This window comes from Labrus bergylta, chromosome 12, assembly GCF_963930695.1.
Source record: "Labrus bergylta chromosome 12, fLabBer1.1, whole genome shotgun sequence".
Taxonomy (NCBI): Eukaryota; Metazoa; Chordata; class Actinopteri; order Labriformes; family Labridae; genus Labrus; species Labrus bergylta.
The window spans coordinates 3,173,774-3,199,602 of record NC_089206.1 but is presented as its reverse complement, the minus strand read 5'-3'; the positions used below and the strand labels follow the sequence as shown (position 1 = coordinate 3,199,602).

The following is a 25,829-nucleotide window of genomic DNA, read 5'->3' as shown; positions in this document are numbered from 1 at the left end:
ATCGGTCACTTTGTAGTTTGTAACATCACAACTTCTCCATCATCCCAAACAAACACGCTGAGAACCGGCTCCTCCATCGCTCGTGAAACAGGTTTCCTCTGTTTGGTTCTGTGTTTGAAATGGATTTTGAAAAAAGTTGACTTTGTGACAAATACAGCTTTTTGTGATCTTTCCTTTTGTTTCAACAAAAAAATATGAGTCATGTATTCAAAGATTCATTCTTAATACAACTGTATCTCAGTTATTAAATACATTTAAACCTTTGATGCATTCAGATCCTTCTTTTGATATCTTAAATCTTATATCTTGGTGTTCTTTTTTAAGTTTTCTCTCTGTCATAGTTTATCTCTTTCTGCCATGTGGTGGCTGTGGTTCAACTTTCAAAGAAATAAATCAAGAAAAACCAAAGTGGATCATGAAACCCATCTGAGGTTTATTATAATCAGGTTTAGTTACAAAACAACCAAAGTGGAGTGCAGACAGTCCTGCAATGCTCTGAATGATATACAGTCTCATTTGTACACAATCTCAGTCACATTCTTACACAAACTTTATCAAATGTTTGTTGATCTATTACAGTGTTTATTTACTGTAAACAGCCTTAACAACCAGAAAGACACACACACACACACACACACACACACACACACACACACACACACACACACACACACACACACACACACACACACACAGCGTCTGTCTCAGGGCTGCATGCGAATGGCTCCGTCCAGTCTGATGACCTCTCCGTTAATCATGGGGTTCTCAGCCAGTGACGTCACCAGGTGAGCAAACTCAGCGGGGTCTCCCAGGTGCAAGGGGAAGGGCACCTGTCGGGCGAGAAAGGAGCGGACCTTCTCTGGAAGACCGGCCAGGAGGGGGGTGGAGAACAGACCTGGAGGGAGAAAGAGACAGTCATTTAAACACAGAGCAGGCCACAGGTGATCACAGCTGGAGCCGAGGACAGTTTTGTTCCAGATGTGCCGTTTTAACTTCCTGTGACCGATCATTGAAAAGCCTGAAAATTAACTACTGTTCATCCACAGTGAGGAAACTGTAAAGAATGACAAAGCATCATGAACTAAAAGCCTTCATCCTTCATCTGCAGCTAGTGTTAAATAACAACAGTGACACCAAGTGGTGAGATTGTCAATTACAGCACAAGACATTTAAACAGCACTCTCTTAAAGATGGACGGATGAAACGATCTCAGCTGATGGAAAAACAAAAGCAGGAGTTTAACTCAAAGTCATCATACATTTCTAAGAGACGTGATCGATCACGCAGAGAACACACTGCAGACGCCAAACAGCCGGTGAAACCCTCCGCCCCTCCTCATCCTCCGAGCTATCCCTCCTTTCAAAACGAAACCATGACAACTGTATTTAACGGAGGACTTTACACCTCTTAGGGGCCAGAGACAATCCTCCTGTAAAAATCTGGACTTTCAGCACGTAGACTAACCAGGTGCTATGGTGACGACCCTGATGCCCATGGGTGCCAGATCTCGAGCGATGGGGAGAGTCATTCCAACGATGCCGCCTTTAGAAGCTGAATACGCCGCCTGGCCGACCTGGAGAGCAAACAAAGAAAAAGAATAGTTGATGAACAGCATGAAAACACATTTCTTTTGATGTGTGTGTGTGTGTGTGTTTTTATTTTATGACCTGTCCGTCAAAAGCTGCCACGCTGGCCGTGTTGATGATGCAAATCTGTGCAGCTCAAGGTGTCTGCCTCAATTGATTGGTGGGTTTTATTTTATTATCTTTATTTCTATCGGTGCAACGGAATCAAGTGCAACTCCAAATGAGCACTGATGACAAAATGATCGAGCTGAAAGGGACTTAAGTTAACATCAAAGTTTTCTGTTGTTATTTTTTTCTTGCTTTATTTGCCAGTGACAGGTGCAGTATACATGGAGAACTGAACAACTACTTTCCAATGCACTGCACCACAGCATTTATAGCTCATGCTAATTTCCAATGCCTGTCCCTGAAGAGGCTTTCAATATAAAACACATAACATGCATGATATATCTAAACACCCCCTCCCCTCCCACTAACACAACCCCTACACATGACTACATGGCTGGTTATTTTTCAGGAATTCTTTCATTGACATTCAGTGACATGTGTCCAAAACAACAGGAGTTTTAACATTGTGCACTACAAGATCCTCTTATTACACAAAACATAAACACATGATCTTACTGAATAAAACAAAACATTCAGCTGAGGGTCTTCCTCATCAAAAGATCAAAGTTTGTGGTTTAAAGGCAGAATGTGCAAACATTTTACACATAAATATAGCAGAAAGTATATCCTGTATAAATGTGTCTCTGAGTCATGACTGTCTACAATGAGGGAGAAGCTCGAGTCCCGCTGTCTGTGTTGTTGTCTGAGCCGTGTTTACATGGACGGGACGGCCGGCTCCTCCCCTTGTGAATAAAAGTTGTTTGTGTGAGGGACTAGAGAGAAGAAGAAGAACATACTGTACTCTCTGCTTATTTGAATGTTACCTTAGCGTTTTAAGATCACAGTCATTCAGTATTAGTTTAATCTATTGTGTGGAAATGGCTACTTTCGCGCTTTGAACTTTTTGCGCTGTTTTTCTGTTACTTTGGACATTCTTTGTAACGGAGAGCAACGCACAGCTGAGTAAGGGCATTGTTTACACACGCGATCAGCTGATGGCGTTCTCCAAGGTGCTACTGCCCGGAGCTGTAATTCCGGAGGAGCTGAGGAGGCGACGCCGGGGTTGCAGAGCTGGAGCTAGTGTGAAGGAACGTCTCTGCAGCCCGGACATTGAACTGTTAGCTGTTGGAATGCGCCCATATTACCTGCCCAGGGAATTCACGTGCGCCATTGTTATAGCTGTTTACATCCCACCGTCAGCTGATGCCGAGTCTGTGAGTGATGCACTTCACTCTACTGTTTCACAGCTTCAAACTAAGCATCCAAATGCTTTTGTAGCCATTACCGGGGACTTTAATCATGTAAAAATGGACAAAACACTTTTCATCAATATTTTAACTGTCCAACTAGAGAAAATAAAACACTGGACCTTCTGTATGTTAACATTAAGGAAGCATACAGTACCACTGCCCTTCCCCCCCTGGGCAGATCAGACCACAACCTGGTCCTACTGACACCAGAGTATATCCCCCTGGTCCAAAGGCAGCCTGTGACCACAAGGACTGTTAGGAGGTGGACACAGGAGAGCAATGAGGCACTGCAGGACTGCTTTGAGTCCACAGACTGGGATGTACTCTGCGAGCCACATGGAGAGGACATTAACAGCATGACTGACTGCATCACAGAATACATTCAATTCTGTGAAAACACTGCTTCACCGGCCCGGACTGTACGCTGTTTTCCTAACAACAAACCCTGGATCACCAGTGACCTGAAAGCCCTTCTCAACAAAAAGAAACAAGCCTTCAGGTCTGGAAACAGGGAGGAGCTGAAAAGGATACAGCACGATCTGAGGGAAAAGCTGAGGGAGTGTAAGGACTCATACAGGAGAAAGCTTCCATCAGAACAACATGAGGGATGTGTGGACTGGAATGAGGGAAATCACTGGTTTCAAGGGGAGATAAAAACAACATTCTGGCAGCCTGGAGAATGAGCTAAACCTGTTCTTCAACCGGTTTAGTTCACAGCCTTCATCTGCCTCTCCCACCTCAAACAACACCCCTGTCCTTCACACCTTCCACCCTCCCTTTGTATTTTCTTCCTTCCCCCCCAACCCCCCATAGTGAACTCTTTGGACTCTGGCCCACACCACAGGAGTGCACTTCCCGCTCAGAGGTGAATTGCTCCATTCCCCCCCCCCGACTCTAACAACTGGCCAGGTTAAGAGACAGCTGGAGAAACTACACATTAGCAAGGCTCCAGGCCCAGACGGCATCAGCCCAAGGGTTCAGACAGCTGTCTGAGATTCTGCAACACCTCTTCAACCTGAGTCTGAGCCAGGAGAGGATACCGGTGCTGTGGAAAACGACCTGCTTGGTCCCGGTCCCAAAGAAGACGACACCATCTGATCTCAAGGACTATCAACCAGTGGCTCTCACATCTCATGTGATGAAAGTGTTGGAGAGGCTCGTCTTGACCCACCTCAGGCCGCAGATGAAACCATCCCTTGACCCTCTACAATTTGCCTACCAGCCACACCTGGGAGTTGACGATGCCATCATCTACCTTCTGCAGCGTGCTCACTCACATCTGGAGGGAAAAGGCTACACTGTGAGAATCACCTTTTTTGATTTCTCCAGTGCATTCAACACCATCCAGCCACAACTGCTGGAAGAGAAGCTGCAGTTGATGGGTGTGGACTCGTCCATCATCTCCTGGATTACTGACTACCTGACAGAAAGACCACAGTTTGTCTGACTTGGCAGTGTTCAGTCTGGAATGGTGGAGAGCGGTACAGGAGTTCCACAGGGGACTGTGCTGTCTCCTTTCCTTTTCACCTTGTACACCTCTGTTGGGCCACGCAGGCTTAGGACAGTCAAACAATGGACTTGGGCCTGCACCTCTGTAAAAGCCTCATTTGAGTTATTCACTGAGATCACAAAGAGGCCTAAAAGGACTCTTAATCCCAGAATCCCCTGCGGTACTTCACACCTACGCGTGAAGTAAAGGGGGGACCGGAACCTCTCTCTCCTCATTGGAGGGGACCTGAGGAAGACCCCCATGGAGCAGGCCAGGCTACAAAACTCCAAGACTTCCATTGCTCGATCTCTTTCACGCGCTGACTTCTGGTGCTCGGAGATCCAAGCTTATCTCCTGTTTCCTGCAACAATCTTCCTTTGTTTTAAGTTTTTGGCGCGCAGGTAATCTGCGGCCGGCAGTGTTCTAAATTCCGAGCTCGGATTGTCCAGTGAACGCATCTCAGTTTCTCGGAGAGCGTCAGACTATAACAGATTATCAGAAAGATAACGGTCTTATTCCGTCCTGCAACGAAAGGACATCAAAAGGACATCTTTCCAACCTACGAAGCCGCTCTCGCCGTAAGGGACCCTCGCCGCCATCAGACACCTCTGCACCAGGACGGACAGAAGATCTGCTCCATCGCCGGACTCTTTTCCTTTCACCAATCGCGGACAAAGCGATTCACAAGTGAGGCTTAATTAGGTCTGGGCAGAATTAGCTTTAGAGAGTGTTTTTAACAATTGTTGATCGAAGCAGAAACTGTAATTTTTATCTTTGTTGGACCTGCGTCCTGAGTTTTAACTGTTTAAAACTCTTGTTGTTGTTTCGGACCGCTGTGTCCTATATGTGTTTAGCGTAACAGCGTTATAACCGGGTATTACTCTTCTGATCAGAAAGGCCAGTGTAAGCCGTATTAACCTGAATTCGGCTATTGGTTTGTTTCTGTGAATGAAGGGAATTACTCCGAGTTGTGGCGCGGGAGTCGGACTGTGATCCGGCCTCTTCAGGCACGCATTTCTCTTTTATTCTCTTTTATTTCCCCTTCTACGAACACACATACACACATATTCCTGTGTAAACGTACATCTGGAGACCAACTCCACCACCGCGCCATTACGCACAGAGATCTATACACTCGCGGCTATCCAGACGTCTCAGAGACACAGATCGTGTAGGGCCGAACTCAGTCTCTTTTAGACCTTAAGGCCACATTTAGGCCTTTGTTAGGTGTGTGCCATCGGAAGGGCGACCACGTGGGACGAAGTAATCTCCCCCCCTTCTCTCTCCCTTTCATCCACACGCGCACGCACCCAGGTCTTTGTTAGGTTTGCGCCATCGTGAACGACCACGTGGGTACGAAGCCATCTCCCCCCCTTTCTTCTTCCCTCTCTCTCTCTCTCTCTCTCTCTCTCTCTCACACTCACACACACACACACACACACACACACACACACACACACACACACACACACACACACACACACACACACACACACACACACACACACACCTACATTCACACCCCTTTCACAAGCCTTTGCTTGATGAGGTTTGTTGCTTAGATTAGTTTATAATAGTTATTTGTTTAATTAAGTTAATTGATTTTGGGTTGATGTTGCTTTGTTTAAATAAATTCTGTTATAATTTAAGAGAGCAGTTGTTTGTGGTTACTGGTGTATTTGCATTGTGATATAAGCTGGGTGCGAAGGCTTTGTGTACGGATTTCACGCCTTCAATTTATTAAATATAGTTATTCATTATTAATAATATTAGTAATTAAACAACTAATTTGAGACTGATTTGAGTGATATTTTGGTTATATTTACCTGATTACAGGTTGGTGCCCCAAAACGAGATTAAACATAGTTTAATGATATTTTATTTATATTATTAATAATTAAGTATAATTATTAAAGAATATAACCAAAGTTGACTTGATACAACCCCAACAAATGGTGCCCCGTGTGAGGCCTTCAATAAACCATTGATGCACAGCAATCCAAACTTAAATCCTAAAAAGGATCCTTCTGAAGAAAATGATATTTTCTTTAAATTTTTGTGGTTTAAGCAAAGCAGACATCAAGCTGTGGCTTAGTTGTGTTGTATGTTGTTAGTTAATGGTTAAAGCCATAACTGTTGTCCCCTTTGGGTCCATACAACAATTGGACATAATGATGCAGCTAGTGTGACTTTATCAAGGAACTTGATTTGTTGCATTAATCTAGATTTTGATCCTGAAGTATTCTACTAAAGGATTGTGGTGCTCCTTGTTGTTTGAGAGCCATTTGGCCAGATGAGAGTGTAACCTCATCATTGTTGCATAGCCAGCTGTCTGAGAGGTGTGAGTTCCTCCCTTCCTTTGAGGACTTGAGGTGTGAATCCCCTCTCCTATCTTCCAGGATAGACTGCAGTGATCAGTTGGGAAACTTAGACAAGATTTGCTCTTGTGTACCAAGACCCTAGGTGAGTCGGGAGCTGAGACTCCTTTTGGATCAGACGACACAGCACTGCAAGAAACTGCTGCCGGTCTGACGAACCTCTCCTTAGAGGAGAGTGTCAACCTATATAGCTAGTCAATTAGCATTAGTGATAAGAAGTTATAAGAGCTAGTTGATCTTGTCAACCACAGAGCCAGGCTCACCCCTAATAAAGACAGAATGTATGCAGAAGACATACATCAACTATGGACCAAAGCTCACTATGGATCAGATGATCCACACCTTCAAGACATAGTTGCTAATCTTATCCACCTCCCTATAGAGGAGCTCGACAGCCTGAACTCCTACACCATCAGCACATGTGAAAAGAAACTAAAGGGCTTGGTTGAATATGCAAATCAACCAACTGGGAAGCCAACACGTACAGTTTCAGATGTTCTAGGCGAAATTCTCCTCCTTTATCAGCGCAAACCAAATGTGCAGAATGAGATACACCGGGAACAGCTAGCCCGGGTACTAGAAGAAGGACAGATCCTGTGGGACGACTTTGAAAGAATGCAGGATAAACTAAAGACCTTGCAGGAAAATTGCAAGGCCCTGCAGGAGGAGAATAAAACACTGCATGAAAGCAGCAAACTGGCCGAACAGAAGAAACGAAGTGACACGGTACCCAGATTTCAGGATAGGCAGATAAGTACTGCAGCCCCCAGATCAGCTGAGGAAACCTCAGACGAAGGATGGGAGACTGAAACAAGCCCCTGGAGGAGGGAGATAGACATGTTGCAGAATCTGGAGGAGAGGGGAAGGCACCGCCGGGTCGACCCAGGCACAAAAGCGCCCACGTCCTCAGACCACCCGGTAAAGAGCTGGATGATTAAAGATGAAGGGCCCCCGCGTTCCGCAATACGCTTTGAGCGACGAGAACCCTCACCCCGCAGGAGGAGAGGCTTTACTCCCCCTAGAGACAGGGAGGAGACACGGGCCCAATTGGGCACCGAACGCTACCTGTCCCACGATAGACGGCCACATCTGAGCCGAACACAAACCCCGCCACGGTTACAACCCTACTACCGTGACAACCACAGGGCTTACGATTCGTCAGACGAATCGGACGACCCTTGCCAGCCTTCGGGTCAGGGCCTGCGAACCAGGCAGATAGAACCTCAGGCCAAAGATCTGAAGCGTTTTGACCCAGATAGCCCAGATTCAAGTATTAACGACTACCTTAGAGAAGTTGACCATTGTCTCCTTGACCTGCCTCATGCGTCCTCACATGAAAAACTGAAACGGATCTGGAAGACTACGGCTAGGAGTGTCCGTGATTTCATGGGGACACTCCCACCAAAGGTCCGATCCTTGCAGAAAGGAAACAAATCTGTGAGTCAGCACTTACAAACTGCCAAGCAGAAAGTGTTGGACATGTTTGAATTAATTCAGGGAGCACAGGTAAGCATGGAGCAAGACATATCGTCAGGATATGACTCTGATCCTGGACCAAGCCCCTTAAGAGATCAAACAACCCTGCTGAAAAAGCTCAGTAAAGAACCGAGCAGCCAGGATAACCCAAGGACTGAGGAAATAAGTCTAGCTTTCCCTGATTTTGACTGTGGAGCCCCGCTCCTTGGGGAAACGCCCCAGTTCTCTGACAACTGTGACACACCTTCACACCTTCACAGGTTTGAATCACCACATAGGAAGGGGGGTGACTTCTCAGCCCCCAGAGGCAGAGATAACACCAGGCCCCCTCCTGCTACCTGTAGGTTCCCATTGCAGGATTCACGGCTGAGGAATATCCAAACCTCAGATGACTGGGATGGCTCCCTTCTACCCAGAGATCAAAGACTGCGCATAAGGCTCATTGAATCTATGGCACAGGATGTAGAGCGGTTTGATCCAGATAACTCAGACCTCTGCATCGATGATTACCTCAGAGAGATTAACCTGTGTCTCAGTGAGGTACCTGATGCATCCACAAGAGAAAAACTCAGGCTGATCTGGAAGACAACTTCCAAGAGTGTCCGTAACTTCACGACTACCCTTCAGCCTGAGATCAGATACCAGTACTCTGCGCTCTGCAATGCTTTGAGCCAGGAATACTCCACCTACATTGACCCTGCATCTGGCTTAGGACAGTCAAACAATGGACTTGGGCCTGCACCTCTGTAAAAGCCTCATTTGAGTTATTCACTGAGATCACAAAGAGGCCTAAAAGGACTCTTAATCCCAGAATCCCCTGCGGTACTTCACACCTACGCGTGAAGTAAAGGGGGGACCGGAACCTCTCTCTCCTCATTGGAGGGGACCTGAGGAAGACCCCCATGGAGCAGGCCAGGCTACAAAACTCCAAGACTTCCATTGCTCGATCTCTTTCACGCGCTGACTTCTGGTGCTCGGAGATCCAAGCTTATCTCCTGTTTCCTGCAACAATCTTCCTTTGTTTTAAGTTTTTGGCGCGCAGGTAATCCGCGGCCGGCAGTGTTCTAAATTCCGAGCTCGGATTGTCCAGTGAACGCATCTCAGTTTCTCGGAGAGCGTCAGACTATAACAGATTATCAGAAAGATAACGGTCTTATTCCGTCCTGCAACGAAAGGACATCAAAAGGACATCTTTCCACTCGACGGAGAACCAACGAAGCCGCTCTCGCTGTAAGGGACCCTCGCCGCCATCAGACACCTCTGCACCAGGACGGACAGAAGATCTGCTCCATCGCCGGACTCTTTTCCTTTCACCAATCGCGGGCAAAGCGATTCACAAGTGAGGCTTAATTAGGTCTGGGCAGAATTAGCTTTAGAGAGAGCAGAAACTGTAATTTTTATCTTTGTTGGACCTGCATCCTGAGTTTTAACTGTTTGAAACTCTTGTTGTTGTTTCGGACCGCTGCGTCCTATATGTGTTTAGCGTAACAGCATTATAACCGGGTATTACTCTTCTGATCAGAAAGGCCAGTGTAAGCCGTATTAACCTGAATTCGGCTATTGGTTTGTTTCTGTGAATGAAGGGAATTACTCCGAGTTGTGGCGCGGGAGTCGGACTGTGATCCGGCCTCTTCAGGCACGCATTTCTCTTTTATTCTCTTTTATTTTCCCTTCTACGAACACACATACACACATATTCCTGTGTAAACGTACATCTGGAGACCAACTCCACCACCGCGCCATTACACACAGAGATCTATACACTCGCGGCTATCCAGACGCCTCAGAGACACAGATCGTGTCGGGCCGAACTCAGTCTCTTTTAGACCTTAAGGCCACATTTAGGCCTTTGTTAGGTGTGTGCCATCGGAAGGGCGACCACGTGGGACGAAGTAATCTTCCCCCCCCTTCTCTCTCGCTTTCATCCACACGCGCACGCACCCAGGTCTTTGTTAGGTTTGCGCCATCGTGAACGACCACGTGGGTACAAAGCCATCTCCCCCCCTTTCTTCTTCCCTCTCTCTCTCTCTCTCTCTCTCTCTCTCACACTCACACTCACACACACACACACACACACACACACACACACACACACACACACACACACACACACACACACACACACACACACACACCCCTTTCACAAGCCTTTGCTTGATAAGGTTTGTTGCTTAGATTAGTTTATAATAGTTATTTGTTTAATTAAGTTCATTGATTTTGGATTGATGTTGCTTTGTTTAAATAAATTCTGTTATAATTTAAGAGAGCAGTTGTTTGTGGTTACTGGTGTATTTGCATTGTGATATAAGCTGGGTGCGAAGGCTTTGTGTACGGATTTCACGCCTTCAATTTATTAAATATAGTTATTCATTATTAATAATATTAGTAATTAAACAACTAATTTGAGACTGATTTGAGTGATATTTTGGTTATATTTACCTGATTACAGGTTGGTGCCCCAAAACGAGATTAAACATAATTTAATGATATTTTATTTATATTATTAATAATTAAGTATAATTATTAAAGAATATAACCAAAGTTGACTTGATACAACCCCAACACCTCTGACTTTCAGTACAACTCCAGGTCATGCCACTTGCATGTTTAAAGACTGCTACAATTATACCAGTGCCTAAAAAATCCACAATCTCCTCGCTCAATGATTACCGCCCTGTAGCACTAACCCCCATCATGATGAAGTGCTTTGAGAGGCTGGTAAAGGACCACATTGTCTCCAGACTTCCCCCCACATTCGACCCGTACCAGCTTGCTTACCGCCCAAACCGCTCCACAGAGGATGCCATCTCCTCTGCACTCCACCTGGGCTTACAACATCTGGAAGAGAAGGACACACATGTGCGGATGTTGTTTCTGGACTTCAGCTCAGCATTCAATACAATCATCCCGCAGCATCTGGTGAGCAAACTGGCCCCCCTTGGTTTCAGCACCCCCCTATGTAACTGGCTGCTTAACTTCCTCACAAACAGACCCCAGTCTGTGCGGGTGGGCAACAACACCTCCAGTGTCATCTCCCTGAGTACCGGCTCCCCTCAGGGCTGCGTCCTGAGTCCGCTGCTGTTCACCCTGATGACCCATGACTGCTGCGCCAGGTCCACTACTAACCACATCGTGAAGTTTGCAGACGACACAACAGTAGTGGGCCTCATCCGTGACAACAACGACATGGACTACAGAGAGGAGGTGAAACATCTGGTTGACTGGTGCAGAACCAACAACCTGGCCCTGAACGTCGATAAAACCAAAGAGATCATCATCGACTTCAGGAGGCGCCAGCCCAGCCACACACCACTCCTCATCAGCGGCACAGCAGTGGAGCGAGTTAGCAGCACAAAGTTCCTGGGGGTGCAGATAACAGACACTCTGACCTGGTCCCTTCACACCGGCGCTCTTGTGAAAAAAGCGCAGCAGCGCATGCACTTTCTGCGTCGGATGAAGAGAGCACACCTCCCTCCTCCTATTCTCACCACCTTCTACAGAGGCACTATAGAGAACATCATAACAAACTGCATCTCTGTCTGGTCCGGAGCCTGCAGTGCCTCCGACTGGAAGTCCCTGCAGAGAGTGGTGAGGACGGCGGAAAAGATCATTAAGACTCCACTTCCTCCCATCCAGGAGATCGCAAAGATCCGCTGTCTGACCAGGGCTCAGAAAATCAGCAGAGACACCTCCCACCCCCACCAAGGACTGTTTTCGCTGCTGGACTCTGGAAAGAGGTTCCGCAGCCTCCAAAGCAGAACTTCCAGGTTCTGTAACAGCTTCTTCCCACAGGCCATAAGACTTTTGAACAGGAAAAAATAATCCCTCCATTCCCCCTCTAAACCCCCACACAGGACTACCTCATTGGACTGTAAAACACTATATATTTATCTGTATAGTATTTTTACTCATAGTTTTTCTTTTTATATCTATTTATATCTGCACCTTATTTTTATATGTAAATACTTGCTGCTGTTTTTTATCCTGCACTACAACGAGCCAAATGCAACAAAATTTCGTTCTTATCTGCACTGTAAAGTACAAGTTTGAATGACAATAAAGAAAGTCTAAGTCTAAGTCTAAGTCTAAGATGTTTTCTGATGACTCTGCGGTGGTGGGGTGTATAAGTGATGGGCAAGAGGGGGAGTACAGAGAGCTGGTGGATAACTTTGTGGAGTGGACAGGAAGAAATCACCTGATTCTGAACATGGATAAGACCAGGGAGATGGTGATTGACTTCAGAAGGAAGAGGACAGAGCCACCACCACAGTGCATCCTGGGAGAGGATGTGTCTGTGGTGGAGGAGTACAAGCTGGGTGTCAACATAGACAACAAACTGATGTGGTCTGCTGGGGGAGCAGCATTGGAGCTGGTGACACTAAGAGACTGGACAAACTCATTAAGAAGGCCTGCTTTGTGACAAGCTGCAAGCTGGACTCTTTTGGAGTGGTGACAGAGAGGAGGACTCTTAACAAACTGTTATCCATTATGGATAATCCTGATCACCCTTTGCACACCCTACTGGACAAACAGCGGAGCAGCTTCTCCAACAGACTGATACAACTCCGCTGTCACAAGGACAGACACAAGAAATCTTTCTTACCGAAGGCCATAACTCTGTACAACAGCTCACCTCATGCGAGCAGAGAACTGTCATCATGATAATATCTGTCTCTCCATACTGTCATCTGTTCTGCACATGTTAAATTTACAAATGATCCCTGCACTCATGTTCACTTCATTTGGCTGTTTACTCCCTGTTATATTCTTTAGTTTCTGTTTATAATATGTCTACACTCATGCACTTTAACTTATGTCAATACTGTCCATTTACGACTCTGTTTTTGCACATTTACATTTAATCTTCCTATTTAAGACTAGTAATGCTTAGTTAAATCCTGGTTGTATATAGTCACATTCTTAGTTTTGATATTTTTAGTGCTTATTTACTTTGTATTTAATATTATATTATGTTTAGATTAGCTAACATTGTGTTTTTTTAATTCATATTGGCCCTCACTTATCAATCTGGTGTAGAGACCAGCGCAGATTTGGGTGTAGAAATCACCATACGACAGAGTCCACGTGGGACCTATGAAACGTGACCGGGTGTTGATAAGTGTGGCGGCTGGAAACGATTGTCATTTATATACCACGCCCCTATTTATTCACGGATCACCTGTCCTCGCCCCCAGAGTTTACGGCATGGATATACTTAATACGGCAAAGAAGAGAAACGAGATATGACCTGAGTGACACCATAACAGAGAAAAGTAAAGAGGAATAACATTATGTTGTTTGGCAGTCTGAAATGTAGGATTAGCGAGCTTCAGAAGAAATGCGCCTGCATGGAAATCTCAACAGGGATGGTTTTAAATATTAAAAATATTTAATTAAAATATTACAAACTCAGCTGGAGTTTTTAATATTTAATTTAACATCCGTGATATGTAACGTACATAATATAGGCCATAATATATATATTTTTTTATACTTTTAGTTTAAAAAACCTGGTCAGACCAAACGATCTCTACAATGTATCCTAGTGTTGCGGGTCTTAAAAGAAGCAGCTCCCGGAGCAGACCAGAGGACGCCAGCCGGACCCCACCTGAAATTATCCCAGATCGTGGAGCGAGTGGCTTCCTTCATCGGTTCAGCCTCAATATCAGGCACAAGTGGTGCAGGCGAACCTGCATCTGTGTCGGATAACGTCGGCTGCACTGGCAGCTCGCCATTAATGATACTTTAAAAGAGAAGAGAAACCTGAAACGTCCTGCATCACATGAATAAAGTGTTTGATCAAACGCTGTGCAATGTGCACTTCTCATCCGATTAGCCTTCTTTCCAAACATAAGAATTTAACTCTTACATAAAAGAAGGTCCTGACTCCGTCTTACAGCCCCCGGATTTCTTTATTGGTTATTAAGTCACATGTAGTCTGGCCTCAGGGCGTCTGCTGTGCGCAATTACGCATGTGGCACATCAGCGTATTTATTATTTGAATCTCCGGACATACCGATTAATTATGATCTAATGTTGATGTTCTGTATTCTTAAATATTTCATATTTCAGAGGCTAAAAGTTGTATTTAGTATCTCTGGAGGTTTTTATGTCCTTTTAAAGTAAATGTTTTTAGTTTTTCTGTTTTAATTTGTCTCAGTATTTTCTGCAGCGATATCTGCAGCATGAACATTTAACATGTAATTACCGAAAGCAGCCTCTCTAATCTTTAATCTTTAAAGTAAATCGATTAAACAAACAAAAATTCATCAAACAAAACACACAATTAAAGAAATCACCTGACAGCTTGCGCTGCTCAACATTATTTAAAAAGCAATGTAGCCTACAGAGATCGTTTGAGGTGAAGCGTAATATAAAATACATTTGAGATATCTTATCTAACAGTAAATCTGTGAACCTCTAGCTATCCGTCTGAACAAGCACTGTTATAGTGTGATCTAATTATTCTCCGACACAGACAGATTCGTTGCACCGCAAGTCCACACTGAGTTGAAAACGTGCGTACACGAACTGAGACCTGGCGTGGGATTTAAGCGTACCCTCCGCTCACGTCCAGATTGATAAGTGCTGAACTTTGCGTGGAAATGACCGTACACCCATTTTTCTGCCATACGTACGTTTGATAAGTGAGGGCCATTGTGTGTTGGATAACCTGCTGCTGTAACTCCACAATTTCCCAGTTTGGGATCAATAAAGTAATTCTATTCTATTCTATTCTATAACATGTAAGTAGTTTCTCAGTTTCACAGCTTGAAGAGGTGGACATCATTTATGTTGTGGAATATAAGTATATACTTCATACTGCAGTCCATGTTAGTTCACAGAAATAACAAAAACACATCTCAGGGTCCTGGAGTCTTATCATTCAGAGAGAGAAATCATTTAATTTTGCCTGCAGACTTTTTTATTTATTTACCAGTAACATTAAAACTGATAACTATCTGCACAAATAGAGGTGATGGAAAATGCAATAAGTTTGAATAAACAGTAAAACTGGTCGTCCCTCCATCATTAACATTAAACCAAACGTGAACATTTAACCCTCCATTTCAGAAACGTGTTTGTCACCTGCTGAACACTTTACTGCACATTACTGTAATTTGTTTGAGCAAAGTTCTCAATGAAAATCCTTGATGACAAAGTCTCTGTTAACCCAAAATTAGCCCCTCAATAACTGAACTGTAACGTATAACTTGTGCCTTCAGAAATATAAACATTTCACAAAATCATTTATGCTAAATTTCTTGTAAAAACTAAGAAAAACTCAACTTAAATAACCAATATGTAACTCTGACACCTGGTGTTCAACATGGGTACTGCAGTCCATCTTACATATTGGACCTTTACTGTTTCCATAGCAATAGTAGCTCTGACTTGAAGCTATTTTTTTATGCAGCTCTGTTAATAAAAATCTTAACCTATCACAGCTTGCCAAAAGAAAAACAGATAATTGTTGAACTGTAACCTGAGAATAAATGCTGCGCTGATAGCATTGAAGCTAAAGCTAATTTAAAGTAACGGTAGAGTACAGAGGAGCCAAAGTGTTCTCTGAGCTAGCTTCTGCCCGGGGCACGGAGTAGATGACATCATCTTTTGCTCCACCAGAGGGGACGCTGATACGAGAGGCAGCTTGGCTGTTGGAGAAATCCACCTCAGAGTAGTTGAGTTTACTCGAGTCATCGACGATCTGGAAGGAAAATAAAGGTGAAAATTTATCAGCCAGATGTTTTTTTACTTTATAAAATTTCCTTTGAGAGAGACAGGACAGTCGATAGAATCAGAAATCAGAGAGATGGTGCATTTTTTTCCATGTGCTTTTGATTTTGTTCATGACATCAACAAGATCTTTTCAAATTTTGTATCCTAAAGTTTTGTTTGCTTGGTGACAGCACAATACATGACCAGGGTCCAACATGGGCCTCTGTTAGAATTGACATGCTTGTGGGGCCTCTAGTGGCCATTTGTGGAACTGCAGTTTGTGACACTTCTGTGTTCATTTTATTGTTTAGCACTCATTGGAAATAGACTTATCTTTGACAAATACTCTCTTAATATATAGATCCATTTCAATCAAGTTTCATGTTAGATCAGAGATGTGCAACCACATCCTTATGACCTATAAGACTTCCTCCACAAAACAACGTAAGTTAGAGATATGAACATTAACTGGCCTGGTTCCTGTTTCTTTAATTGGCAGCAGATCACTTCCTGGATATTATTTATTTTTTCAAAAAAGCACATGAAGGTGGTGCAGGTTTGACTAACATCTCCTTGTTGATCTGCCACAGAAATAACATTTCCTCTGCTGTGCCTTCAAGTTGTTAATCTGTGAATTTATTTTAGTACATTTAATCTAAAATCTTTCCACTGTTTTTTCTTACTTTGTCGTGAGAAGCTGCTGCAGTTAGGAGGCTGTAGTCATCCGTGGTTTCAACCCCGTTCAGTTTGGCAAATTTAGCACAGGTGTAAACTGTTGAAACTTCCACAACAGGAGATCTGTGCCCCTCTCTGATCTCCTCATGCACTCGGTTGTTCTGCACGAGGAGAATACAAAGACACTGTTTCAGTTCGTTTTTCTCAAACAGTAATAAAAGTTAAAGTCCCTGATTATCTCAGACTCACCTCTTGGATTTCAGCATGCTCTGTTTGAACAGGGGGTCCTGAAAAACACCTCGTTAATAAGTCAACTCAAAATGTTACAGTTATAGTTATTAGTTATAAATGGAGTATAATGTAGATATTTTCTGTTAAAATCGTAAATTAAAGGTGTCGACCACTTCCTATTCCGTGTGTATGTGTGTTTCCTGTAGCCTCACCTTTGGGTTCTCTGGCCCTCTTCCTGCAGAACATCAGCAGGATGGCTGATAATATGACGATGAGGATGAAAAGACTCAGACCCAAATACAACAGAAGACCTGGGGTTGTTTTGGCACAAAAACAAGTTTGTTTTACACTTCATGATTTGTGAAATATAACTATAAGGGTCAATTCTTTTGTGCACTGGCCCTAAAGCCTGGCTCAGACTACAGGATTCCCCCTTCCCGACTATGGGGGGGGGGGGTTCTGCCCAGATTAGAGTGAGTGGTATTAAGATCCAATCAACCATAGCTTCCCTGATCTGCTCAGAGAGCATCGTAACTGCTACAATTTATTTTAAACATGTTTGATATTTAGGATTTCAAATGGCGGAAGTCACGCGTCACTACAATAACCATGAGAGACGAGGGAGGAGTAGTAATGGCGACTGGCAGCAAGACACAACCTGAACAGGTACGACTGACACCTGGAATGTATCTGACAGTTCAAATCTTACCTCCAGCTTTCGCTGAAGAACAGACAATCCATATTTTCTGAATCTGACATTTCTTCACCAAAAACTCATTTATTATGTTTTTTCCGTCTCTGCTCAAAGCATTCAAATCGCAAATTTAACCACCAGCTCCATTGTATACGTGAGGTCAAGTGAGGTGGTGGGTTCCACCACCAGGCATGATAACGATTATAAAATCCTGTAGTATGTGAGGTGCCATTATTTTCACATCTTTTTAAAGGTTTTTTAAAGACAAGGAGCCACAGGTCAAATCCGGACCGCCCACTCTGAGGACCACAGCCTCCGTAAATTGGGCGCATCAGCTAGCCACTAGGCTATAGGCGCCCCCATTATTTTCACATTTTGTAATGTTTGTATGCTGAAGATTATAAAGAAGAATATCTGTTAAGATTGTTTTTACGTGTGGGACCAGAACCAGAAGCTGATGAGTGCTGCTCAGATTTCTTTGTTGTCTGAGGCGAGTGTGGTGAAGTCGTGATGTTTCCTGAACTGGAGCTCACAGTCTGCGCTGTGGTCAGTGTGGAGGTCGTGTTTGGTTTAGAGGTCGTTGTAGCTGGAAAAAAACATTTGAAAAAAAGGTATAAAATGTTAAAACATCTATAAAGCTCAAAGCAGCAGTCGATCATCGTGTTTGGTGAAACCATTTTCAATTGTTTGATCTGAGCCGATCTTATAATTTACAGATGAGCTGGAGGTTTTTAAGGTTTATCTTTTGGGGGGTTTTTTTGCCTTCATTTAGAGACAGTGGATAGAGTCAGAAATCAGGGAGAGAGGGGCTGGTATTCTAGTGGTTAGTACGGAGGCTTTTGTCCTCCAAGCGAGCAGCCTGGGTTTGAATCCAGCCTGTGGCTCCTTTCCTGCATGTCATCCACACTCTCTGTCTCTCTCTCTCTCTCTCTCTCTCTCTCTGTTTTCTGAGTCTATCCAACGTCTCAAATAAAGGCATAAAAAGCCCAAAAATAAACCTTAGAGAGAGTTTGGAGTAACTACAGCCTCCCTACATGGGGCGTGCTCTCTATCCACTAGGCTACCAGCGCCCCGAGCTGTTAGTTTTAAAGGAGCAGAGATTGTTAAACTTATTATTGTGTAGCACACGTTGACTTCAAAATGTAGGCTACATTTTAACATAAACATGAAAATATCATTCAGAGTCACAATTAAACACATTTCTATAAATATATATTCTGTGACCTGGGGTACAACTTCATAACAACAAAAGATTAAAAAACTATTAAAAAAAAAAAAAATGAAATAAAAAATAAAGAAAAGGTCTTCAACTGTGTGCTGAAACTTCTCAAATGAGCTCAAATATTACAAATTCTCTAAAAACAGTAAATAACTTTTTCTACTACAGATAAATGTGAAAGTTATTCTGTCCGTCTGTTGCAACAATATTCAAATTAACTTCAACGTGTCGACTAATCTGATCATTTACAGACAAACTGTTGGTTTAAATTAAGAATTTTTAGAGTTCACAATGAAGAAAAGATGCAGCTCTAAACTAAATGTTTTACTTCGAGTTAAATACTGAGATATTTCAAAGATGTAAGAGTACAAACTCACCTTCTTTAACTCTGAGCTCAAACGTCTCACTTGAATCTAGAGCCAAGTATCTATCCAACCAACATTTGTACGATCCAGCGTCAAACTTTTTTAAATTCGTGATGCTCACATAAAAAGCGTTATTTAAACCTAATTCAATGCCGTATCTGCCACACTGAGCACTGACATCTGTGGTTTCACAAAGAATGTCTCCATCTTCACAGTCGTTTCTGCAGAAGACCTTCCTTCTTCCAGAAAATGTAAAGCTGCATCCAACTGAGATGTTTCCTCCTTCAGTTCCTTCACGGACAGGGTTTCCATCTGTCACTTCTGTGGAAGAGAGAATAATAATCAGGAGCTATATGCTGTATTTTTTTTTAATCTTGCCGTCTGATTTGTTTCACATTCGCATAAACACACAAAACAATAACAGACATCCTACATCTTTATTTACTTTCCTACATTCATTCTCTAAAATTTGCATTTTGCATTTGCATGCCTGAAACGTCATTCAACTTTTTACAAGTTGGTGTCTGCTGAATTCTAAAATACATCCAACAGACTGATTCTTATTCTGTCTCCTGTAACTAATAAAGTCAACTATGAAGAAGACAAATGCAGCAGTGAAAAGAGAGGAGTGTAGGAATAGAGAGTACTCACTGAGGAAGAAGAAGCAGATCAAAGTCTGATGGACTCTCATGTTCAACACTCTGATGGTTTGAGATGCTCTTGTTCCGTCTTCACTGGACAACGAGGAACTTGTTCTCACTTTTCTAAATGACAGAGTCCCTCCTCCAAACACAAAACACACCCCTCCCCTCTTCATACGCCCCACTACAGAGACTGTAACCTGCAGCTTTGTGGATGAGTTGATATGAAAACTTGAAGCTGCATCAATGTTTTATTTATTTGATGAGTTTCTGCTCAGTCATGTTTGTTGTACCTTCAAATACACTGAAACATGCAGCACGGGGACTTCTTTGGAGAAAGAACAGACTCACTTAGCTTCATCACTAAACAGCCAAGCCAATTACAAAACTTGTTTTATGTCAGTAGATATTTTACATACAGCTTAAAGGGATACTTCACCCATTTGCATTAATCTTTGTATCATTAGAAACCTGGTAGTATTTTTGAATGGTCGTGCATCCCGCCCTCATTACCCCCTGAGATGGGAAATCTTTGTATTTCTAAGTCTGAAAAGGAGCTTCCAGTGACGCAAAATGACGATTTTTGAGTCACAATTATACAGATAATTATACAATTATACACCGCCGGGGCCGCCGGGACACAAGACCGGCCTGTCGGCAGCAACCGTCTCGCCACCGGCTCGAGCTGGGGCGGACTGGTAGTGTCGGTGCTCTCACTGTTTGTCTATGGACACAGACATAGAGTCTGTTTTCTGGCAGGAACTTCCAAGATCAATTCTGGAAGAAATCTCTGAATCAGTTGAGGAAATGGTCTTATGTGTTGAAGTAAATATGTCTGTAAATGTTTTTATTTCTATATTTCTACTGCTATATTGTATATTTTGGAGAAACTGTAACGATCAAATTTCTTTCTGGGATTAATAAAGTATTTCTGATTCTGAACTAGAGCACCTTAGTGGGAGTGGCCTGCGGTGCTGTGCATTCTGGGATTTGGTGTCTTTCATCCACATCAGCCAAAAAGACACTTTCTGCCTTTTCTCTTTTTTTTTTTAGATTAATCTTTTTTATTGGGGATAAAAAAATAATATGAGCACAGCACAAAGTTAAAAGTGTTATCTTCCTTTTTTTTTACAGAACAGGAACAATAAACAATTTCTCTGTATTGAAAGAAAGTAATGATTAAATAAAACCGCAAGCGGTGACGAAGGGCCATCGCACCTCGGTGCATGTCAGGGTATGTCGCGACCGCGGAAGGGCAGCAGCTGCGGAACGTGGCTAAGCAGCAGGCTGTACAGTTCGATTTGTGAAAAAGTGGTAATACTGGCATGTTGAAATAGGCAGCGTAATGAAGATCACAGAAAATGTTTACGCAGAGCAGTTCAGGCTGGTACTGTCATGATACCTGTGACATTTTGAGCAAATTGAGCATTGTGTAGTACTTAGTCCTTGCAGTAAGAGACGCTATCCTTCCAGTTACTGCCATCAGGGAGACGCTACAAAGTTCCTCTGGCCCGGAAAAACATCTACAAAAAATCCTTAATTCCCTCTGCAATAACCATTCTGAACAAAATCAAATAGACCCCCCCCTTTTTAGAAACCGTTGTTTTTAAGTCCTCTTTTAATGTACTACACTTTCTGTTTTTAAAGATTCATTTTTTGGGGCTTTTGTGCCTTTAATCGAGAGACAGGACAGTGGATAGAACCGGAAACCAGGGAGAGAGAGTGGGGAACGACATGCGGGAGGGGGGCCACAGGCGGGATGCGAGCCCGGGCCGCCCGCTTGAGACGACAGCCTCAATAAATGGGGCGCTCGCCCTAACCATTGCGCCACCAGCGTGCCCTCACTTTCTGTTTTTAATGCAAGTTGTGTTTATTGTTTGACCCTTGTCAAAGGTCAATTTCTGTCTCTGTTGGGACAGACAATAACATTTATCTATCTATCTATCTATCTATCTATGGTTAAAGTTGACTATTGTTACGGCAGTGTGTGTGGCCAAGGTGTTTGAATGGTCCCCACCAATTCTGAGCGGGAAATGAGCTACCTTGTAGCAATGGCTAATGCTAACTGAGAAGCAGTAACTTCCTGTTGTCAACAGGTGGCGCTGTGACTAAGCAAAAAATTTCAATCATGGATGTGTTCAGGGCGGGTCCCTTATCATGCATGAGAAATTTCAATATGGTTGAACACTGCATGGCAGAGATATATGCATTTATTGTTTTAGCAAGTGGCAAAAATGCACATCAAACTTTGAATGCACGCCACGGCCACGCCCTTTGACGAAATAACGTGCAGAGCACAACGGGATATGTTGATCACTAGAACACACTGACATTAAGTTTCCGTCCAACGAATGAACGCTTTCGGACTAGCTTTATTTTTCGCTTCTGCCAGTCTTTATTTTTATACATCTGTTTATGTATTTCAGTTTTACTTAAACTGTATTTCCGTTTTCTTTTCATTCTTCAAAAACATTTTTTTTTCCATATTTCAACACAATATGCACAGAAATATAAACTTATACTTGTCATTAATTACATGCAAAAGTTCTCAAAACTACAAAATAAACGTTCCTGTGTGTTATTATTCTTTTCACTAATATAAAATAATTCGGTTGAGCTTCTTATCAATTCAATACAGTTGCAAACAGGTTTCCAATTTAACTGAATAAAAGATCAATCCTCGCTTAGCATTATGCTAACAAATAACATGGGAATTCCCATAGAGAAACAGCGAAGCTAGCGGAGTTAGCGCTACACTTTATTACATGAATATAAGTATAAAATATGAAAACAAACAGTCTTCATGAACCCACGGTTACTTTAAGAGATATGCAGGAGCTTTACAAAACTAGCAAAAGAGCATGGGCGCTAGGTACAAGCCATGACAGACATAGGCTATGAACGTGGCGATGAGCTAAGCTAGGGCTCATGAGCATCATAGCTAAAGTACCTTAAAACCTTCAAAACAAATTGAAAACACATCCTGACACACACTAAAGGATGGCGTTACCTTCCACATGCTATAGACGAATATATAGACCACATGTATGTGATTTGTAACATTTACTCACCTGTAAATAACAGGGAAATAATAGCAACAGGTGTGTTTCCTTTCCTGCTTCTGCTACCGAGCATACTGAGCTGTCGCACTTGGAAGTTACGCCTCCTTGTGGAGCAAATTGGAACCACACTCAATGACTATGATGGATAGTCACCAAAAGATGGAAGCATTGCCTTAATTTTAGAGCTCTTATTTAAATCATGGATGTGTTGAGCTAAATCAGCCTCTCTAGTCACCACAAGATGGCAGCATTGCCTTAATTTTAGAGCAGGCCCTGTAGCCTATCATGCATGAGACATTTGACACTAACTTGACTTTAGAGCATTATTAACCCCTCTTCCCGACATGATAGCATGTCATGTTTGGTACCAAACATGACATGCTATGTTGCTATCAAGAGCGCTAACATTAGAATGCTAACACAACAATGCAGCTGGAGATAAGGATAATTTTGTCCGCCACTTGCAAAAATTGTCATTTTGCGTCACTGGAAGCTCCTTTTCAGACTTAGAAATATAAAGATTTCCCATCTCGGGAAAATGAGGGCGGGATGCATGACCAATCAAAAACACTAGAAGGTTTCTAATGATACAAAGCTTAATGCAAATGGGTGAAGTATCCCTATAACTATGGAGCGTTCCAATTTGATAACTCCTTTGTGTAAACGTGAGGGGTTGGAGGTGTGTCTCTGGAGGAGAGCGGAGGCTTCAGTATGGAGGAGGTGTTGCAAAACAGCAGTTTGTTTTATTATCATGCTGGTGCTCAAGGGCGACATCTACTGGATAAAAAGGGTGCACAATCTTCCTTTAAGTGAAGTCACATGTTAGGCAGAATCGTCCCATTGCATTTAAACGAACACTTTACTACACATTACTGTAATTTGTTTGTTTTTTGTAATTTGTTCTCAATGAAAATCCTTGATGACAAAGTCTCTGTTAACCCAAAATTAGCCCCTCAATAACTGAACTGTAACGTATAACTTGTGCCTTCAGAAATAGAAACATTTAACAAAATCATTTATCATAAATATCTTGTAAAAACTAAGAAAAACTCAACTTAAATAACCAATATGTAATTCTAGGTACTGCAGTCCATCTTACATATTGGACCTTTACTGTTTCCATAGCAATAGTAGCTCTGACTTGAAGCTATTTTTTTATGCAGCTCTGTTAATAAAAATCTTAACCTATCACAGCTTGCCAAAAGAAAAACAAATAATTGTTGAACTGTAACCTGAGAATAAATGCTGCGCTGATAGCATTGAAGCTAAAGCTAATTTAAAGTAACGGTAGAGTACAGAGGAGCCAAAGTGTTCTCTGAGCTAGCTTCTGCCCGGGGCACGGAGTAGATGACATCATCTTTTGCTCCACCAGAGGGGGCGCTGTTACGAGAGGCAGCTTGGCTGTTGGAGAAATCCACCTCAGAGTAGTTGAGTTTACTCGAGTCATCGACGATCTGGAAGGAAAACAAAGGTGAAAATTTATCAGCCAGATGTTTTTTTACTTTATAAAATTTCCTTTGAGAGAGACAGGACAGTCGATAGAATCAGAAATCAGAGAGAGAGAGAGAGAGAGGGGGGGGGGGTGACATGTATGAACCCGGGCCGCCCGCTTTGAGGACTGTAGCCTCTGTACATGGGGCGTACAAACTAACCACTAAGTCACTGGTGCCTTGATAAGTCATAGTTGAAAGAACTGAATGTTTTTGATTAAATTATTAATATTATTCAGAGCCCTGAAAGAGGAAAGTTTTCTGACTTAAATTATGATTTAGTGACTAAAATCTGGTGCATTTTTTACCGTGTGCTTTTTGTATCCTAAAGTTTTGTTTGTTTATTGACAGCACAATACACGACCAGGGTCCAACATGGGCCTCTGTTAGAAATGACATGCTTGTGGGGGCTCTAGTGGCCATTTGTGGAACTGCACTTTGTGACACTTCTGTGTTCATTTTATTGTTTAGCACTCATTGGAAATAGACTTATCTTTGACAAATACTCTCTTAATATATAGATCCATTTCAATCAAGTTTCATGTTAGATCAGAGATGTGCAACCACATCTTTATGACCTATAAGACTTCCTCCACAAAACAACGGAAGTTAGAGATATGAACATTAACTGGCCTGGTTTCTGTTTCTTTAATTGGCAGCAGATCACTTCCTGGATATTATTTATTTTTTCAAAAAAGCACATGAAGGTGGTGCAGGTTTGACTAACATCTCCTTGTTGATCTGCCACAGAAATAACATTTCCTCTGCTGTGCCTTCAAGTTGTTAATCTGTGAATTTATTTTAGTACATTTAATCTAAAATCTTTCCACTGTTTTTTCTTACTTTGTCGTGAGAAGCTGCTGCAGTTAGGAGGCTGTAGTCATCCGTGGTTTCAACCCCGTTCAGTTTGGCAAATTTAGCACAGGTGTTAACTGTTGAAACTTCCACAACAGGAGATCTGTGCCCCTCTCTGATCTCCTCATACACTCGGTTGTTCTGCACGAGGAGAATACAAAGACACTGTTTCAGTACGTTTTTCTCAAACAGTAATAAAAGTTAAAGTCCCTGATTATCTCAGACTCACCTCTTGGATTTCAGCATACTCTGTTTGAACAGGGGGTCCTGAAAAACACCTCGTTAATAAGTCAACTCAAAATGTTACAGTTATAGTTATTAGTTATAAATGGAGTATAATGTAGATATTTTCTGTTAAAATCGTAAATTAAAGGTGTCGACCACTTCCTGTTCCGTGTGTATGTGTGTTTCCTGTAGCCTCACCTTTGGGTTCTCTGGCCCTCTTCCTGCAGAACATCAGCAGGATGGCTGATAATATGACGATGAGGATGAAAACACTCAGACCCAAATACAAGAGAAGACCTGGGGTTGTTTTGGCACAAAAACAAGTTTGTTTTACACTTCATGATTTGTGAAATATAACTATAAGGG

General features: G+C 42.8%; 1 protein-coding gene across 1 annotated transcript; it reads right to left on the bottom strand.

The window, feature by feature from the left end:
- Positions 1–704: 704 nt before the first annotated feature.
- On the bottom strand, positions 705–22,850 carry LOC136181040 (3-hydroxyacyl-CoA dehydrogenase type-2-like). The gene is made up of 4 exons (XM_065961152.1): positions 22,842–22,850; positions 15,873–15,995; positions 1,465–1,573; positions 705–895 (listed from the first exon to the last, which is right to left on the bottom strand). The coding sequence occupies exons 1-4, from the start codon at positions 22,848–22,850 to the stop codon at positions 705–707; spliced, it is 432 nt and encodes a 143-aa protein (XP_065817224.1).
- Positions 22,851–25,829: the final 2,979 nt, after the last annotated feature.

Excerpts from the sequence above, each read along its gene's own strand:
- LOC136181040 (XM_065961152.1), bottom strand. Across the intron at positions 1,574-15,872 it reads TCATCTACTCCGTGCCCCGG|GTCGGCCAGGCGGCGTATTC; the intron begins GCAGAAGCTAGC and ends TTTGCTCTCCAG. Across the intron at positions 896-1,464 it reads GGTCGTCACCATAGCACCTG|GTCTGTTCTCCACCCCCCTC; the intron begins GTTAGTCTACGT and ends TTCTCCCTCCAG.